At 50.7% G+C, this 18,789-nt stretch overlaps 4 protein-coding genes across 6 annotated transcripts in view; 2 read left to right on the top strand and 2 right to left on the bottom strand.

Moving 5' to 3' along the window:
• FNTB (farnesyltransferase, CAAX box, subunit beta) overlaps positions 1-13,074 on the bottom strand; it is a 117,588-nt gene extending 104,514 nt beyond the window's left edge. Inside the window, exons 1-2 of one of the 2 annotated variants that reach the window (XM_012464150.3) lie at positions 12,989-13,074; positions 7,299-7,414 (exon numbers count right to left, since the gene is read on the bottom strand). The gene's annotated coding sequence lies outside the window, so the exon portion shown is untranslated. Of the gene's footprint in view, positions 1-7,298; positions 7,594-12,988 lie in introns of those variants that run through there. The other variant, XM_064374937.1, reaches the window with a different exon arrangement.
• Positions 1-17,104, top strand: part of RAB15 (RAB15, member RAS oncogene family) — a 34,303-nt gene extending 17,199 nt beyond the window's left edge. The window contains exons 2-11 of the mRNA XM_021669062.2: positions 3,459-3,519; positions 4,377-4,437; positions 4,897-4,974; positions 5,436-5,525; positions 7,099-7,164; positions 7,319-10,060; positions 10,199-11,748; positions 12,049-12,244; positions 12,676-12,775; positions 17,017-17,104. Coding sequence (XP_021524737.1) covers positions 3,459-3,519; positions 4,377-4,437; positions 4,897-4,974; positions 5,436-5,525; positions 7,099-7,164; positions 7,319-7,477 — 515 coding nt within the window. The 3' untranslated portion in view covers positions 7,478-10,060; positions 10,199-11,748; positions 12,049-12,244; positions 12,676-12,775; positions 17,017-17,104. The remainder of the gene's footprint in view (positions 1-3,458; positions 3,520-4,376; positions 4,438-4,896; positions 4,975-5,435; positions 5,526-7,098; positions 7,165-7,318; positions 10,061-10,198; positions 11,749-12,048; positions 12,245-12,675; positions 12,776-17,016) is intronic.
• Positions 12,801-17,702, top strand: GPX2 (glutathione peroxidase 2). The gene is made up of 2 exons (XM_012464151.3): positions 12,801-13,368; positions 17,017-17,702. The coding sequence occupies exons 1-2, from the start codon at positions 13,147-13,149 to the stop codon at positions 17,365-17,367; spliced, it is 573 nt and encodes a 190-aa protein (XP_012319574.2). The 5' UTR covers positions 12,801-13,146; the 3' UTR covers positions 17,368-17,702.
• The window catches only part of CHURC1 (churchill domain containing 1), a 28,980-nt gene continuing 23,294 nt past the window's right edge, over positions 13,104-18,789 (bottom strand). For both annotated transcript variants that reach the window (XM_064374941.1, XM_064374942.1), the window contains exon 4: positions 13,104-13,191. In XM_064374941.1, the coding sequence (XP_064231011.1) occupies positions 13,111-13,191 (81 nt within the window). In that variant the 3' untranslated portion in view covers positions 13,104-13,110. The remainder of the gene's footprint in view (positions 13,192-18,789) is intronic.

Raw genomic sequence — 18,789 nt, 5'->3', positions numbered from 1 at the left:
ACTAACGATGCAACAAGAGCTGACTCTCTGGGTGTGTACCCAGGTGGGGCTGATGAGGACCAAAATGAGGCGAGATGTGGATAGAGGACTTTTCCCTGAGGGAAGGCAGAGAGAACAGAGGGAAATCTGAAAAGAGTAGGTGGCTTCAGAGGAAAGACATTCATCTGGGCCATAAAACAGTGGAGCAGGTATCCTGCTGAGAGCACAGGGGTGGGGAGAGGGTGCCCTGGAGCTGAAGTCTTCAGTGGGAGGACAGTGATAGGTGAACACACGTGTGAATGAACAGTTTGCTAAGCAGCTGCGAGGGCTGGCCAGGGTGAGAAAGCCTCCACCTGGAGAGGCCTAAATAAGGCCAGCGTGTGGACTTTGTCCTGCAGTGCTCAGCAGTGGAAAAAACCAACAGCCAAGCAAGGAGAGGGAAGGAGCCATGATGGGTTACTGGGGCAAGGGCCTGACTGGTAGGTGGGCACAGTGGAAGGCCCAGGCCGTGTGGGAACAGAGCACAGAAGGAATAGATTCCTCTTGAAGATCCTTGGGCTGGTAACCTTTTTAAGTTTAAGAAAGGGTGCATGGCGGGGAGGGAGGAAGGAAACTCCTTCAGAAGACATAGACTTACTCTGTTTCTTCTATCATATGTTAATGCATATGGATAGCCAAAAGGCGAATAAAACAATGTTCCCAGGTGGCCAGTGAAACCTAGGTTGCAAGATGGTGGGGTGCGGGTGAGACCAGGGAGTCTTGTGAGCCCCAGAATTCCCCAGCCTTGGTCCCCAGCCCCTAAGAAGTGAGGAAGGAGGTCAGAAGGAGTCACTGCCCAGCCTCCCTTCTGACAGAATTCCCTATCTCCTTTTCAGTCCTGTCTCTTGGACAGTTGCCTGCTTTCACCTCTCCCTCCATCCCCTCTTCTCTCACAGGGAAAAATGCACCGGGCACAGTGGCTCATGCCTGTAATCCCAGCACTTTGGGAGGCCAAGGTGGGTGGATCACGAAGTCAGGAGATCAAGGCCAACATGGTGAAACCCCATCTCTACTAAAAATACAAAAATTAGCTGGGTGTGGTGGTGTGCACCTGTAGTCCCAGCTACTTGGGAAGCTGAGGGAGGAGAATCGCTTGAACCCAGGAGGCAGAGATTGCAGTGAGCCGAGATTGCGCCACTGCACTCCAGTCTGGGCAACAGAGTGAGATTCCGTCTCAAAAAAATATATTGGAAGCTCCTCTCTTAGCAAAGCCCTTCTCAAGCACCACAGAGTTAGGGCTTCCATGCCTGGCCAACTACCCATGACTCTCCTCTCTCTCCCCTAAGAACCAGCACAAGGGGCAGCATGGGCTCCAGCATAGACACACCTGTGTTGGAATCTCTGCACGTGCTGTGCTTACCCTGCCTAGCCGCTGACTTCTCTGAGCCCTTGTTGCCTTCCCACTAGGCACTCTCAGGGCAGCGGCTGTGTCTTTTTCACTGCTCTGTCTGCATTGAGCATGGTGCAGGGCACATAGGAAGTTCCTGGAAATGTCTGTGGGATAAAGGAAATCAAACCTCCTCTCTTCCTGTCCCCCTTGTGACAGCTTTGCACAAGCCACTGTCCTTGGCCAGGTTTTCTAGGCTAGTGTGAGGACTAGCCAGGTAGATTACAAATTGGACAAAATTTCTCATTCTTCTTGGGAGAAGGTGCTATATCATGAAACAATGTCTTGATCCCCTTCTATGCCAGGTACTGGGGAGAAACAGGTGCTGACAACCATTGATCCAGGCAGGAATAGGCACACTCCTGCCTCCAAAGGCCAGGTGCCTCTCTCCTTCTTTCCTTCTTCCCTCCTCCTCTTCACTCTTTCTCTGTACACATGGAAGAATGGCTGCCAGGCATTGCCCATTTGGAAAAGTACAGCTCAATGGATATGAATCAGCTTGGGCAGGCGAAAAATGATTCATGTCTGACCAACGCAATTAAGTTCAGGTTGCCTGTTCTGCATCTTTTTTCTCTTGTAATTAAATGATGATTGGTCTCGATGGTGGGAAGGAAGAGACAGAATTTAATCTGTTTGTATTTGTAGAAAGCTGGGGACAGCACAGATAAGGGGAGATGTCTCCCATTTAGCAAATAACTGATGCAGAGTGGCAGTGGTATTGGGGATCCTGACACCTTCAGGCCTTCTGGGCCAGGCAGTGCCGCTGATGGTAGACGGTTCAGAACTCTACCGTGTTCCCATCTGAAAACCATGGCTGATCATGCCCACTCCTGACCTTGCTCCAGGGAGTACACAAAGACGGAAGCTTAATTAGCCTACCAGACATAGCTCTTGAATCACTGGCACAGTGGCTGGGTACAGTTAGGGGTGGAGAGAGGCACGGTGAGCAAAACATCTCCCCTCATCTCTCTGTTGTCACTCAGAGGCAAGCTGGCTGCTGCTGGTGGTGCTGACTTCTCTTGCTGCAAATTTCTCCAATGTGTTTCTGCCCTGGACGGGTTTGCCAAATCCCTTGTGTTTCCTGCGTCTTGTGGCAACTTAGCTCCTCCATCCACGGGCTGGAGGAGCGTGGGAACTCTGTGCTGCTTCTCCCTCCCACAGTGACATGCCATGCCACTGCCTTTTCATCAGGTCCTCTGACAGTCACAAGCACCTGCATGAACCCAGCCCTGCCCTAGCTCATGACAGCCGCGGTCAAATTGTCTGATGAAGACATCTCCCCTCAGCAACCCTCTGAGATATTGGTAATATCTGATGAAGACATTTACTGAGGCAGAAATTGAGGCTCAGTGAGGCAAGGTGCCTGATGTCATAGCAATGAGCTTTGAGTGGCCAGAGTGAGGAGATAAGCTCAGGCCTGATGCCAAAGCCCATGCTCCTCCTCGTCAACCACAACGCCTCCTAGGGCAAACGGGTGAGTCAGCAACTGAGATGCATGAGGCCTTCTTTTTGGTGGGCCTTGGCTGGGTGCTGAGGCTTTAGGTACAATTATGTGTTGGAACAGCCCTCCTCTCTCCATGGTCCTACACTATGACCCCTTCCGGTTATTAACAAGCCAGAGAGAGGGGGAAGAAAGCAGACAAATAACGTGGGTTGCTATTCCTAGAGATTAGAATTTCACGAAGGATAAATGCAGCGTTCTCTCCAGAAGTATAAACAGGAAGACTTCACACATGACTAGAACGAGACATGTGTTAAGTCTTTTGAGTAAGGCAGTGATGAAGTAGATTTCCCCAGATTCACTCTCTGTCCTCCTGGGTCCTCCAGGCCCTTTACTTTCGGCAACCTTCGGCTCAGGGAGGAAGGAAAGCCCCTTTCAAAGCTTCATATACTTCCTTAGGATCAGTTTCTGCTTAAAGAAGGTCTTTACCTTACTTCATCCGTTTGTCAAATTAAACCAAAAGGAAACCTTTCAAGTGTGATTGCCTGGGCCTTTCCTGTTCATTTCTCAGTGGCACCCTCTCTAACTTTCTTGCTTTCTTCCTTTCTCCAGGGGTTGACTTCAAGATGAAGACCATAGAGGTAGACGGCATCAAAGTGCGGATACAGATTTGGTGAGTTGGGGAGGAGGAGGAGGAGGCAGATTTAGGAGGAGAGGACCTTGGGCTGCTCCTTAGCTGCCACTGTCATGTGTAAAATCCCTAGGCTTCACCTAACAGATAACTGGCCACCTCTGTGATGGAGAGAAGTGAAGTCTCAGAAGCCCATCTCTTCCTATGAGCCTAATCTCCAATCTCTAAGAAACTTCATGGGATTGACTACAAGCACCAAAGGGCACGAATTAGAAGGAACTGGCACACTAATCACTGTGAATCTGTCTCAGAATTAGGCTTTGCCCTTGGGCTGTGCCACACTGTGTTAAGATTGGAAGGAGGGAAGCTACATGCCCCATCATTTAGGGTGAGACCCTGAGAGAGTTCCTTGGGACAGCATGGTATAGTTCTCCCAAGTAGCAGAGGGTGTCACTGTGGCTCTCTGCCTGAGAGAAGCACTCCCTTTGCCAGGGTTTAGAGCTCCCTCTCAATTCCACAGTAGTATGGGCACTGCCTTCAGAGGTCTCAAAGGGGCTGGGGGTGTAGCAGCATCCCCCCGTCAACTCCCATACAACCAAATCTGGCCATAGTGGCCAGATTCCAGAGAGCTGTCCAAGGCCTGTTCTGGCTGTGGCTTCTGGTGTCTGCCAGTAGGGCAGTTGGCAAGAGGGGCCAAGGCCCTGCAGGCCTGGTCAGCACCAGCACAGACGACCAGGCCTCTGACTGCAGATCCTTGTAGGGATCCAAGCACCCCTGGTTTTTCACCCTGCAGTCCCTGGTTTTTCCTGCAAGGGTACAGGGTCTCCCAGCTCTGCTCTTCCCCTCCCTGTCTGCTCCCATGGTCCCTGCTTCTCTGAGGGACTGGCTTTCTCCTGCAGGGACACCGCAGGGCAGGAGAGATACCAGACCATCACAAAGCAGTACTATCGGCGGGCCCAGGTAAGCCACCACGTTCGGGGTTTCAAAGTGGGAAGCTGCCACCCATACTCCCAGCTCTGGGTATTTGAGATGTCTGTGCCACAGATCCCCTAAACACAGATCGCCTGCTTGGGGGAGCACAGGGCAGTCTTTCAGCTGTTCACTGATCATCCATCCGTCTGTCCGTTGTTCATGGCTCACTCGCTACAGGCAGTGCCCCACCCTCACCCCTGACTTCCACCATCCATCCTGGGTCAAAGATTTGGGTCAAAGCATGTGGTGCCTTCCTTCTCTAGAGAATTATGTGATGGGCCTGGGAGGCAGCAGTGGTGGGTTTGAGAGAGGAGACATTTCTGGATGCTGAGCAGGGAGAAGGGAGAGTGGGACCCAACCTTTAAGGTTCCACGGCCCCTTCTGGCCCCATGACTGCACTCTCTCTGTGCGCCTCACCGCCCCCATCTCTCTATTTCTCTCTCTCAGGGGATATTTTTGGTCTACGACATTAGCAGCGAGCGCTCTTACCAGCACATCATGAAGTGGGTCAGTGATGTGGACGAGGTAGGAGATGCTACCTCACTGCCGGGGTGGGGAGAGGGTGCCCCACCGGGGAAGGCAAAGCGAGGGCCAGATGGGAGGGCCGGAGCTCTCAGGGTGGGCAAGCGAATGCTTCCAGGAAGCCTTGCCTTCCACAGCCCTGGATGAAGACCTCTGGATAAGTAAGACATGGGGAAGAAAGCAAAGCTGCCATGCCCTCACTCTCCATACCCTCCCAGGCCTCCATGGCTGTGTCTTCTCCAGAAATGAGTTAGTTCCAAGTCTTCCCTGTGAGCAGCTTTTTTTCTGAAATCTTGGGACCAGGTAGAGTTGCAAGATGGAGAGCCTGGCATCTGCATCCAGTCAGCCCACTCTGTCCCTGGGGCTCTGGAGTAGGTAGTGGGCTGGAGGCAGTGCAGACTTATGTGGGGAAAATGGGAGGAGGGTAGCACTCACTGGCCGTTCTGCCCATCCTTTGTCCCTAGTATGCACCAGAAGGTGTCCAAAAGATCCTTATTGGGAATAAGGCCGACGAGGAGCAGAAACGGCAGGTGGGAAGAGAGCAAGGGCAGCAGGTAAGTGGAAGGAACAGGCGAGTCCACCCCAGGTCCTCTGCTGGACCATCAGGGCCAGTCCTGAGCACGGGGACCCAGGGATGTGTTCCCCAGTGGCAGGTCCTCCCACACATCCCCGGCACCCCAAGGCTCTGGGGGAGTGGCCATCTTCAGAAGGCTTGCTCTGTGGGCTTTAGGACAGTGATTTGGGGTCCATCCAGAAACAAAGACCTAATGGGCAGCAACTCTCCCAGGTCCAGGTCCCCACATGCAGGATTGCCCTCTGCTTAAGAGATCATCCCCGTGTTAGTGATGAAGGACTTAAAGTTGTCAACTTCTTCTCTGACAGCATCCAGGGCAACTGCCATGTTACAGTCAGGAAATTATCTCCCAGCCCACCCCACTCTCCCCCCATTCCTGTCCTTCTTACCCAGGAAAGAGCCAGGGAGTCAAATGAGGAGACTAAGAGCCACAGTTGGAGAAGCCATGGGGGCAGAAAAGATAGGAGGATGGCACTGAGGGATGTCCAAGCATGCAGGGAGACCATCCTCCCAGAGCGCCAAAAGAAAGATTGGTCATACTTTTTTCTTTTCTTTCTTTCTTTTTTTTTTTGAGATGGAGTCTCGCTCTGTCACCCAGGCTGGAGTGCAGTGGTGCCATCTCGGCTCACTGCAACCTCCACCTCCCAAGTTTAAGCAATTCCCTTGCCTCAGCCTCCCAAATAGCTGAGATTATAGGTGCATGCCACCACACCTGGCTAATTTTTTTGTATCTTTAGTAGAGATAGGGTTTTGCCATATTGGCCAGGCTGGTCTCGAACTCCTAATCTCAGGTGATCCACCTGCCTTGGCCTCCCAAAGTACTGGGATTACATGCATGAGCCGCCGTGCCCAGCTAAGATTGGTATTTCTGAGACAAGTTGTCCACCCAGTCCATAGACCTCAAGAGTTTTTCCCTCTCTCCTCAGTCAATAGTGTTCCATTAGCACTTAAAATGAAATTGATTGTTTGGTATCAAAAATCAGACATGGTCATTGGCAAATTTGAAAGTAGAGGAAATGCCTACTAGGATAGTATTTATCGAGCACTCTATGTGCGGCACTGTGCTAAGGCAAGTGCTTTTAGGTGTACGACCCCATTTAATCATCCCACAACCATGGATGGTAGACACTCTCAGTTTCTTTAACAGAAGTTAAAGCTGGGGCTTACAGAGAATGAACAACTTCCCCAAGGTCGCACAGCTAGCCGTCAGTGACAGTGCTGGTATTCAGGTCTGGGGCTGTGGGACTCCAGAGCCCATGTTTTTTATGAGGATGCCACCTGCCACAATGTATGGTGTCTTTGTCTCCTGATATATGATTGTGCATTGGGGGGGTGTGGGGTGGCAGCTGGAAGAATGGAGAAGTGTATGAGTGGAGGATCTTCCCCCATTGCTACCCTGTCTTGGAGCTCCCAGTCCCATCTGAGAAATTATCTCTTCTGAGATATCATCACAACAGCATGGTTGTGCGTGCAGTGGCAGAAGTCTGTGCCTGGTTGTGTGGGCCCCTCCCTTGCCTTACTGATTCTCTTTCAGAAATGTCCTTCTCTTGCAGCTGGCGAAGGAGTATGGCATGGACTTCTACGAAACAAGTGCCTGCACCAACCTCAACATTAAAGAGGTGAGAGCCTGGCAACCAGGCACCCGCTCTCTGGGGCTGAGTCCAGCAGAGGCGGGAGGAGGAGCCAGAAGATAGGCCTTACCCCTTGGGCAGCTGCAGGGTTGCCAGGGGAGAGGAGGAGACGCTGGACCAACCTGTGCCCTTTGGTTTCCAGTCATTCACGCGTCTGACGGAGCTGGTGCTGCAGGCCCACAGGAAGGAGCTGGAAGGCCTCCGGACGCGTGCCAGCAACGAGTTGGCACTGGCAGAGCTGGAGGAGGAGGAGGGCAAACCTGAGGGCCCAGCGAACTCTTCTAAAAGCTGCTGGTGCTGAGAGTCCTGTGTGGGGCACCCCACACGACACCCCTCTTCCCTCAGGAGGCCCGTGGGCAGACAGGGGAGCCGGGGCTTTGCTCTGCCACTGTCCTCTCGTGTGATGACCCTGCTGAGTATCAGTAGCCACTATTCTCCCTGCCTGGCCCTAAGAGCGGCTCTGCTGTCATCTCAAGCAGCCCCTGCCCCCACCCCCGTCCACCCTGGAGTGGTCTTCAGACTGTTTCCCCAGCCAAGGCCTGCTACGACCCCACCATGTGCCACAAGCACCGGCTCACCACCCCGCACCCCCAGACAACAGCTGAGGCTGGAGTCCAGGCCACTTTCCGCTCCTCCTTTCTCCGCGCATCGTGTCTCCTCTCTGCTTCTCCTCTCTCCCCCAATTTCTCTCTCTCTGACCCCTCCCCCGCAGTGCGTTTTGTTTCAAAGCCCCTCACCCCACTCCCCGTGTGTCTTGCTGTGTGGCGGCTGCTGCAGCTCGCTCTTTCCTTCCTTCCCAGCCTGTCTGAGGGGATGGACCCAGGCTCGTGGGGCGGTTCCACCCTTGGATCCAGGAAGAACCCCCCACCCTGCCTCATGGATGGGCCAAAGGCTACAGGGTGCTGCTTCCTCCTCCCCTCCCCACTGTCCCTCATGTGCCATGGGCCTGCCTCCCCAGGGACCTGGGAGAGTGGAGCATCGAGACAGGAAGGAATCAGCAACCGGGAAGTCCCCGAGCCTGGGGCTGTGCTACCTCCTCCCACCCCGCCAGAGCTTTGCCCTTGCTTGGCTGCCCGCCTGCCTCTTCGGGGAACTGAGCTCAGAGGCAGGTGCTTCAGAGAAGGAAACAAAATGAGGGGTGGCAGGGATAAAAAGTCACCTCCATTCTCTACCTCCCATGCGGCATGAACACAATTTATCTCCACCTGGCTCCTGAATTTAAAGGTGTGGACCAAGGCCTGTGGGTACTCCAGGGGCAAGAAGAGTCCTGGGGTCAGTGACACCATCAGGCCAACCATGCATGCCAGAAAGGAGAGCGTTTGGAAATGAAGGACTAGCTCCTATGTATTAGGTTAAGAGCAAGGAAGAGCTGGCCAGGGACAGCAGTTTGCACAGCAGAGGGGAATGTAGCAGCAGCAGGACCTCCGGGCCCCCTCTTACATTTCTTAGGTAAGAAGAGCGTTTGTTTCCTCAGACTCCCAGGCAGAGGACTGAGCCCAGCCTTCAGCAATCAAGCTTCTCCTGGGACCCAGGGTTTATGGAGAAGGGTGAAGACTTCATAGGAAGAGAGAAGGCAGGCCCTGGGTAGAAACGCTTGGTGCTGTTCTTTTCAGCCTTCAAGACGAAGCACTCATCTTGCCCTCTAGCTCCTGATAGGCTTGAGGGTTTGCCAACCGCACTGTGGCTACAGGTGGAGGGAAGACGACTCCCTCTTCCAGAGTGCTATGTTCAGGAAGTTTCTTTAACCCCATATGGCCCAAGAGTAGCTTGTAGAGGCCCTTTAAAGAAGGAACAAGTAATTTACCAGCCCTACTGGGGTTCCTCCCCACCTTCCCAAGGTGGGCAAGGCCTAGAAAGAGGGTCGTTCTTAAGCCACACATTAGCTGCATTGCGTGGCTGCCGCCAAAGCAAACAAAGAACTAGGTACTGAGCATTTATCAACTAAGGACACACTCACGTGAAGGATAAGAACCCCACTTCCTTATTCCTCCAAAAAGGGGTTGGAGTAGCACTACCAAACCAGGAAACAGCAGGAGAATGTGGCTCAGGACTTAGGGACAGGGTATAGATTAGATAGTGGAAAGCAAAGGAGAGCAGAAGTTATAAATCACTGGCTAATGAGAAACAGAGTTGACTCTTGGAGGAAGCCGTGACTATGGCTGGAGTTGCTTCCTTGAGGATGGACCCCTTGCATATCAAGACCTACGCCACATCACACTGGGACTAGGGAGGTGGGTGATGTCAGCCCTCAGTCTGTCTTCAGCCAGGGACTTAAGAAGTTATATTGGGCAGTGGCTCCAACCTGTGGGCCAGTATTGCAGCTTTCCCTGAAGATCAGGCAGGATGCCATTCATTGTCTCTCCTAGCCCCCTCAGGAAAGAAGGACTATATTTGTACTGTACCCTAGGGGTTCTGGAAGGGAAAACAGGGAATCAGGATTCTATAGACTGATAAGCCCTATCCACAGGGCTATGGCTGGGAAAAGGTATGGGAGCAGAAGGAGAATTGGGATTTTAGGGTGCAGCTGTGCTCACCTTAAACTTCTGGTGGCCTGGGGCATGTCTTGAGGCCCAGTCTTGAGCCCAGTCTTGAGGCCCAGACTGTTGAGCAGGCTTTGCTGGCCTGTTTACTCGTCACCACCTCTGCACCTGCTGTCTTGAGACTCCACCCAGCCCCAGGCACGCCACTTGCTCCTGAGCCCCCACTATCTCCCTATGACGGGTGAACTTCGTGTACTGTGTCTTGGGTCCATATATGAATTGTGAGCAGGGTTCATCTATTTTAAACACAGATGTTTACAAAATAAAGACTATTTCAAACCACAGGTGTGGCTGCCTGGATGAGTCCCTGGGGGTAGGTTTCACATCACACTGGGACTAGGGAGGTGGGTGATATCAGCCCCTGGCAGTGATATGGGAGGGAGAGAGGCATTGCTGGTAGAAGCAGCTTCAGAAGCAAGGCAACTGCAGTAGAGTGACCACGGAAGCAGCAAACATTGTCTTCCCTTCTGTACCTTCCATAGCGCCACCTGCAGGGAGGCCCAAAGCAAAGCCCCATTGCCTGCATTGAGCTCACGCTGCAGAAATAAGATGAAACACTGTTATCGAGAGGATGCCGAACGTCTGTGTCTGAGCAGGTTTTAAAGTCAAATGGGTCTCATCTGTTTGGGTAGATCTGGAACGGGTCTTCCTGAAGGCTTTGAGCAGGGACTGGATAATCTTTCAGGTTTGTGACTGGATACCTCGGAGGAGTAGAGGCACACTACAGGGATCTCAGGACTGTGCAGGTATTTCATACTTTGGGATATGGAGTTGATGGAGGTGGAGAATATTGGGGATAAGGATTGAATGAAGAAAGGAGTAGGACAATGGAGGATAACAGTAGTCTTAAGATCTTCACTACACTTACAGAGCGCTGGTGATAGATCAACTCTTCTGACCCTAACCATCACCATGTGAGATGGGGAGGGCGGTTATCCATGTCCCACAGGCAAGGAGGCAGGTGCTCAGAGAACTTAAAGATTTGGCCAGGTGCAGTGGCTCATGCCTATAATCCCAACACCCTGGGAGGCTGGGGCAGGAGGACTGCTTGAGCCCAGGAGTTTGGGACCAGCCCGAGCAACATAGTGACACCTCGTCTCTAGAAAAAATTATGAATGTGGTGGCTTGTGAGGTTGAGGCCAGTGGATCACTTGAGCCCAGAATGTTGAGGCCACAGCTGCACCATGGCACTCCAGCCTGGGTGACAGAGAGAGACCCCGTCTCAATAAAAAGAGCTTAAAGATTTACCTACGGGTCTCAAGTAACAGTGGCGTAATTGTGGCTAGAAACCACTGAATTGGAATCACTGGAGGGCAAAGCTTTGGCATCTCCAGGAAAGTCCCTATAAACAATTCTCATTTGCAGTCAGAATTGAGAACCACCAACATAGGCCTTCTGCCTAAGCCAGTGCTGTGTCCAGAGTAAGCACTGTCCCACAGAAAGCCACGAGAATCACATGCTGCCTAGTGCAGGGCAGAAGTTGTAAGCTTTTGGAAAGCGAGGCCAGTTTGAGGGAAACTTGGAGACAAAGATATTTTACGAGAGCCTCATCAAGTGTATTCCATTAGGAAAGGTGAAAACCCTGGGAGAGTCTGAAGGGTCCAAGGTCACACCAGGAGAAAAGGGATGGCATGTACCTAAGGAAGAGGGAACCCCGCACTCCTCAGCTCAGGAACTTCTATGACCTTCTTGAATAAGGCTTGCAAAAGAGCCGAGAATAAGAGGTGTCTCTGGAGGCCCAAAGAGTGCTAAGGGGAAGCTCTAGGTATCCACATAAATCTGGCAAGTTAAAGTTTTGCCCACTGTCAGTGCCCAGGACTTGCAACTAAGTGGCTTGGTGGGGACTCACTGGTTGCTTCTAGGAACTCCACCCAGCTTCAGCAGGGGACACACTTCACCCTATGCTTCCTGTTACTCCTTCTACCCACTTAGGTAATAGAAAATTGTTTTTAGGGAGGAGCCAGCTGAGACACATAGTCCCTGTGTACTTGAACAGCCATGGAAAAGCTGCAAGGCAGCTCCACGCTCCCTGGTGAGTAGCTCCCTTATCTCGTCTCAACAAATCAGATTCTCATGACCAGCTGCTCCCCAGACTTGCTTATTCTTTGTTCAAGGAGACAGTTCCCAATGGATGTGCCCCTGTGAAAACACTCTAGTAAACATTTGCTTTGTTATTGAAATTTCACTCTAAAATCTCAAAGCTAGGTCAAGCCCCATTGCTAGTTTTGCTGACGAAGAAATCAAGGCATTTTTTAAAAAGTAACTTGTTGAGTTGGTGGGTGCTTGGAAGAATGAAGTGGCTTAGGGTCTTTTCAGTTTCTGTGGCTTCCAGGGGTGGGCCTCTGAGATGGCCCTTAGCAGACATCCTGCGATGCACTGTATGGGTCCTGTTGAAAGCATCAGGGGGGCCTGTCTGCGTCTGGAACCACAGCAGCTTCAACTCCCTCCACACTTTCTTCTGTGGGAAGGTGACCAGCACAAGCCCGCTCTGAAAAGTCTTGGGGACCGAACCTCTGTCTGAGAGGGAGGTAGGTGCAGTTCATCCACTAAGTTTACCCACCTGTTCTGTGACTCCTCTCCACCATTCTCCAAGCAAAGACTGATTCTCACTACTTGGGGGCTGGGGGTCAGGTGGAGGTGGAGGATATAATATAGGAGATGGTACAGTGCAGGGGCAGGGGCAGGGGCAGGGGCAGGGGTAGTGGCAGGTGTGTTCTCCAGGACAAGCGGCACCACGCACTGACTTTTCAAGATAAACACAACTTTGTCTCCTCAGCCTGGCAAAAGCTGGGGCACTGAGAGCCATTTTTCCCCCTAGAATATGACACACTCTCCTCCTAATGGTCCCTTTGATTTTGTCCTGGAGGAAAGCAACAAAGAGAACATGAACAGGAATATGTATATTTCAGTTGTCCTCTGAGTCAGATGGGCAGGAGCCTCAATTCTCCTCGTCTTTCAGATCTCCGCAGACCCTGCCCTCTCACTTACAATTCAGAGATTGACACTCGGCAGGCATTCAATAAATGTCTGTGTCAAGTGAGAACAACTTGATGGAGCAGGTAGGAGTCAATCCTGCATCTCTCCCTCCCTTTTTTCCCTCCCCATTCGACCTTTTGGGCTCTGGTTTCCTGTAAGTAGTGAATTATTCACATCTGTTCAAAGGTATCAAATTTGCTCTTCCCAGGTTGCAGCAGGGTGTTGGGGGAGGGGGGAGGCGGCTTTGTTCAGTCTGTTAATAGGAGGAGCAACCTCCTTGTTCAAACAGTACTTACAGGTGGGGCCTGTTTTTGCTAAGTCATCCTGGGGATGCTCAAAGCTCCATTGTTAGTGCCTTTCTGTACTCCTTCCTGGCTCCTCCTTCGTCCTCACCCCTCGGATAGATTCATAAGTGGGCTCAGGCCTCTCTGCGGGGCTCACTCTGCGCTTCTCCATGGCTTTCATTGCCAAGTCCTTCTACGACCTCAGTGCCATCAGCCTGGATGGGGAGAAGGTAGATTTCAATACGTTCCGGGGCAGGGCTGTGCTGATTGAGAATGTGGCTTCGCTCTGAGGCACAACCACCCGGGACTTCACCCAGCTCAACGAGCTGCAATGCCGCTTTCCCCGGCGCCTGGTGGTCCTTGGCTTCCCTTGCAACCAATTTGGACATCAGGTGAGGGGTCCCTCCTTGTAATGCACCAAAGGTGTTGGATCGGTGTAGCTCAAGGGGGATAAAGGGAGAGGCTGAATGACTGTGTGTTGGAGTGTCTGGAATCATGGGGTATATTTTGTTAAGCTAGTTCTTTACGTGCACGTGACATACTAAGGGGAGGCATATATTTTTTAAGATTAAACGCTGAGGCTGTGTGGTTTTTATCTTTTGTTGTCTTCCTACTATATTACCATGAGGGCTGGAACCAGGTCTGTGCTTCTCTCCACTGTGTCCTCAGTGCCTAGGGCACAGAAAACACTCATTAAATATTTGTTGAATAAATGAGTGGAGGAAATAGAGGCCAAGAATCAAACAAGCATTGGACAGACTCAAGAGACCTTAGCTCTAGCTGGACTTGGTTTTGCTATTTAATGGCTCTGTGCCCTCATAAAGGGTGCCTGATTTTTTGGTTTAGTTTCCTCATCTGTAAACTGGGGATAATACCACTTAGCTCATAGGATTGTTATGGTGTTTAAGGGATAGAATATACAAAAGTAACTTGAAAAATATAAAGTACTATGCAAATGCAAGCAAGTTGATTATTTAGATTGAAGATTATTTTTGTTGGTTGAAATTAGCTAAGTGGGAAGAGAACAAGCAGGAAAGAGAAAGGTTTGCAACATGCGTGGGCCTCCTCTGGGCATCACAGTCACCTCTATTTCTGATTAATGGGTCAAGTTGTTATAGATCTTTGGTCCACACACCTCGAGTTCTCTTTTAGGGATTCTTCTATTTTCACTTATGATTTTTTTTTTTTGAGATGGAGTCTCACTCTTGCCCAGGCTGGAGTGCAGTAGCACAATCTTGGCTCACTTCAACCTCCGCCTCCCAAGTTCAAGCAATTCTCCTGCCTCAGCCTCCTAAGTAGCTGGGACTACAAGCATGTGCCACCATGCCTGGCTAATTTTTGTATTTTTTGGTAGAAATGGGGTTTCACCATATTGGACAGGCTGGTCTTGAACTCTTGACTTCGTGATCTGCCTGCCTCGCCCTCCCAAAGTGATGGGATTACAAGCATGAGCTGCTGTGCCTGGTCTGATTTTTTTTTTTTTTAATGGAGTCTTTCTCTGTCACCAGGCTGGAGTGCAGTGGCACAATTTCAGCTCACTGCAACCTCCGCCTCCTGGATTCAAGCAATTCTGCCTCAGCCTCCCGACTAGCTGGGACTACAGGCGCGTGCCACCAAGCCCAGCTAATTTTTGTATTTTTAGTAGAGACAGGATGGTCTCAATCTCTTGACTTCATGATTCGCTCACCTCGGCCTCCAAAACTGCCGGGATTACAGGCGTGGGCCACTGCACCCGGCCTCCACTTATGATTTTAATGTACAAGCAGGCAGAATAAACTCAAGTGAAGCCTCTCATTATAATCCCCTTAGTCAATTCACAGTGGTATGAAGGCAAGGAAAAAACATAAGCAGGAAGGTTGAAGCATCACTGACTGTGACAAACCTGAACCCAAACTGTTCCCTGCTCTCACTGTTCTTCCCTGAGTTTTCTGTCTGGCCTTTTCCAGAGCAGGAGAGACAGAAATGGCAAATCCTCTTTTGAGATGTCCCTCTGTCCCTAGAAGTACCTCCAGCCTCACCCAATGTCCCTCTGGCCCTAGAAGTACCTCCTGCCTCACACCATCATTTCAGCCTAGCAAGTTGCTGGAGGGAGTCTATAACTACCAGGAGCCAGCCAGCTATTTGCATTCAGAAATAGAAATCTGCCAGGGTGCAGTGGCTCACACCTGTAATTCCAGCACTTTGGGAGGCTAAGGTGAGCAGACTGCTTGAGCCCAGGAGTAAAAGATTAGCCTGGGCTGGAAACTATGCAGCCATCAAAAACGATGAGTTTTTGTCCTTTGTAGGGACATGGATGAACCTGGAAACCATCATTCTCAGCAAACTGACACAAGAACAGAAAATCAAACACCACATGTTCTCACTCATAGGTGGGTGTTGAACAATGAGAACACATGGACACAGGGAGGGGAGCATCACACACTGGGATCTGTAGCGGGGAAACAGGGGAGGGACAGCGGTGGGTGGGGAGTTGGGGAGAGATAGCATGGGGAGAAATGCCAGATACAGGTGATGGGGAGGAAGGCAGCTCATCACAGTGCCATGTGTGTACCTATGCAACAATCTTGCATGTTCTTCACATGTACCCCAAAACCTAAAATGCAATAAAAAAAAAATTGAGAAAAAGGAAAAAAAAAAAGATTAGCCTGGGCAACACAGTGAAACTTCGTCTCTACAAAAAATGCAAAAATTAGTCAGGCGTGGTAGCATTTGCCTGTAGTCTCAGCTACTTAGGAGGCTGAAGTGGGAGGAGAGCTTGAGCCTGGGAAGTCAAGGCTGCAGTGAGTGGATTGTGCCACTGCACCCCAGCCTAGGTGACAGAGTAAGGCCCTGTTTCAGGAAAACAAAAACAAAAACAGAGAAATCTACTAGAGATCAGCTCTGGGCTCATGATGCTGTGATGGCCTGAACTAGTTAGTCCTCACAGGTCAGAAGCAGGAACTTTCTCCCAGAGGAAGATATCTGAATCTTATGTTGGAAAGGCAGAGGGGAAAAGAAGGGCTCCCCCAGCCTTTTGGGTTGTCATGAGTGGGAATGCTGAGAGGGAATAGGACAGGGATGGCAGTGGGGAGGGAAAGGCAGGGACCAGGTTTTGAGCCAAAGCATTCGTAGCTGAGAGCAGTGAGTGGATACAAGGTGCAGCAGTCTTTGGGTAGTAGCCTAGTCATGAAAAGAATGAGAATTACATACTACCTTTAGCCATCAAGCACTTATGTCCTCAACTTCCCCTCCCCCGGCCTATTCCCGAACCCTAAATCCTGTATCCTATTTAGTTCACTCCTGTTGCTTACTAAGTAGTTCTATTTAGAGTACACATTCATTGTGGCCTTTAACTTGCTCTGCTGTTATGGCACCTGAAAACTACATGTCCTTGGATGCGGTCTTCCTTCATCAAAGCTTCTTCTCATTTGTACTTCAGTTCTAGGACAAGGCAAGAAGCAAGCAAGAAGCTGCAAATCCCATTCCTGTGGGACTCAATTTCACCCTCAGTTCAAGTAGCTGAGTAGGCAGAAGCAAAGGCTATACTCAACACAGGTGCAATTGAAAGCAGGCAAGGCAAAACCCAGGGCAGAGGGAAAGGGAAGGGGTGTGTGTGTAGGTGTGGACTTGTGGGTAGGTAGGTCAGTAGGTTAGTTGAAGAGGAGGTTCTAAGCAGTATAACCTAAGCCTCTTTTCTTTCTTCTGCTTCAAACACCTTAAGAACTGCTCAGGGTAGACTGGAGACAAAAGCAACAGCTCAGAAGTGCTAAATCTTTAAGAGCAGCCAAAGCATGGGCAACAAAGTGAGACCCCATCTCTACAAAAAAAAATTATGTGGGCATGGTGGCCTGTGTCTGTAGTCCCAGCTACTAAAGAGGCTGAGGCAGGCGGAATGCTTGAGCCCAGAAGTTCAAGACAAGACACACACCGTCTGTCTCTCTCCTCACAGTGAAAAAGAACGATCCTGTGAAGGGAGTGTAGGAGGGTGAAAGAGTTTCATGTTGTGGATCCTTCTTTTCCCCCTTCCCTTGTCCACACACTTTGTCTTTTTCCTCCCCTAGGAGAACTGTCAGAATGAGGAGATCCTGAACAGTCTCAAGTATGTCCGCCCTGGGGGTGGATACCAGCCCACCTTCACCCTTGTCCAAAAATGTGAGGTGAATGGGCAGAATGAGCATCCTGTCTTCGCCTATCTGAAGGACAAGCTCCCCTACCCTTATGATGACCCCTTTTCTCTCATGACCGATCCCAAGTTCATCATTTGGAGCCCCGTGCGCCGCTCAGATGTGGCCTGGAACTTTGAGAAGTTCCTCATAGGGCCGGAGGGCGAGCCCTTCCGACGCTACAGCCGCACCTTCCCAACCATCAACATTGAGCCTGACATCAAGCGCCTCCTTAAAGTTGCCATATAGATGTGAGCTGCTCAGCACACAGTTCTCCAACTCCATCCAGTCCTGAGGAGCCTTAGGATTCAGCATGCCCTCAGGAGACTCTGCTGGACCTCAGCATTCCCTTGATATCAGTCCCCTTCACTGAAGAGCCTTGCCTTTCCCCTCTGCCCGTTTCCTTTTCCTCTTCCAACCCTCTGGTTGGTGATTCAACTAGGGCTTCAAGACTTGGGTAAGCTCTGGGCCTTCACAGAATGATGGCACTTTCCTAAACCTTCATGGGTGGTGTCTGAGAGGCGTGAAGGGCCTGGAGCCACCCTGCTAGAAGAGACCAATAAAGGGCAGATGTGGAAACACGGCCAGCCTCTGTGTGTCTTCTTTGACAGAAGTACAAACTGCAGGTGGGATGGATAGAGGAGTGGCTAGCATCCAAAGCTTTGGGAGGGGGAGGCTCTGATGGATCAAGCGATGCCCTAATTACTGACTGGAAAGCAGGCTCTGGTCAACGTCTGCAGTGGCAGTTGGAGTTACAGGAAATGTGAATCATATTATTGCTTTACACACAGCTCTTCTTCAGAACTGGGGAAAAAGAGAAAGTGATAATGGGAGGTAGGTGGGAAAAATGAGCCCTTTGGTTGAGGATACTGGGAGGCCGTTAGGAGGATTTCAGTCTGGAAGATATCAATAGCTCTGTGGATACTGGGCCAACTAGATCTGACTTGTGCCTTGGGAAATTCCTGGGAAGTCAGCTTAGTTAATGTTTACCGATAGCAAGGGCATAGAGGGTGCAGTTTCTGAGAACACAAAGAGCACTTTTTTTCCTGACCATTTTGTTGAGTACCATTTGTTTTTGATCCTTTGCTAGACTGACTCTCCCTCCTTTTTAAAGTTCATGGGCCAGGTGCAGTGGCTCCCACTTGTAATCCCAACACTTTGGGAAGCTGAGGCAGGCAGATCACTTGAAGTCATGAGTTTGAGACCAGCCTGGCCAACATGGTGAAACCCCATCTCTACTAAAAATACAAAAACTTAGTCGGCATGATACAGGCACATGCCTGTAATCCCAGCTACTCGGGAGGCTGACGTGGCAGAATCATCTGAACCTGGGAGGTGAAGGCTGCAGTGAGCTGATATGGCACCACTGCACTCCAGCCTGGGCAAGAGAGGGTGACTCCATCTCAAAATAAATAAATAAATAAAGTTCACATTACACCCTCATTCTTCTCAAACTCACGTATTCACAAATTCAGGCTTGAGACAAATAGAGGCAGGAATGACAGGACTCCTTTCTTCCTCCATAAGAAGGAAGCGGGGATGGGGCTAGGAGAGGGACTCCCTTCAGAGTCAGACTGTTTATAATCTGCCATTTGCAACATCATTGTTCCTTACTGTGAGGGCAGTTTTGCTCAGAGCCATGCAAGGATGCTATCCCCAATTCCTCATCCA

The sequence above is a fragment of the Aotus nancymaae genome, unplaced genomic scaffold (genome assembly GCF_030222135.1).
Source record: "Aotus nancymaae isolate 86718 unplaced genomic scaffold, 86718_ANA_hifiasm-v0.15.2.pri h1tg000011l, whole genome shotgun sequence".
Classification (NCBI taxonomy): domain Eukaryota; kingdom Metazoa; phylum Chordata; class Mammalia; order Primates; family Aotidae; genus Aotus; species Aotus nancymaae.
Note: the sequence above shows the minus strand (reverse complement) of the source record. Positions and strands in the feature narration are given on the sequence as shown.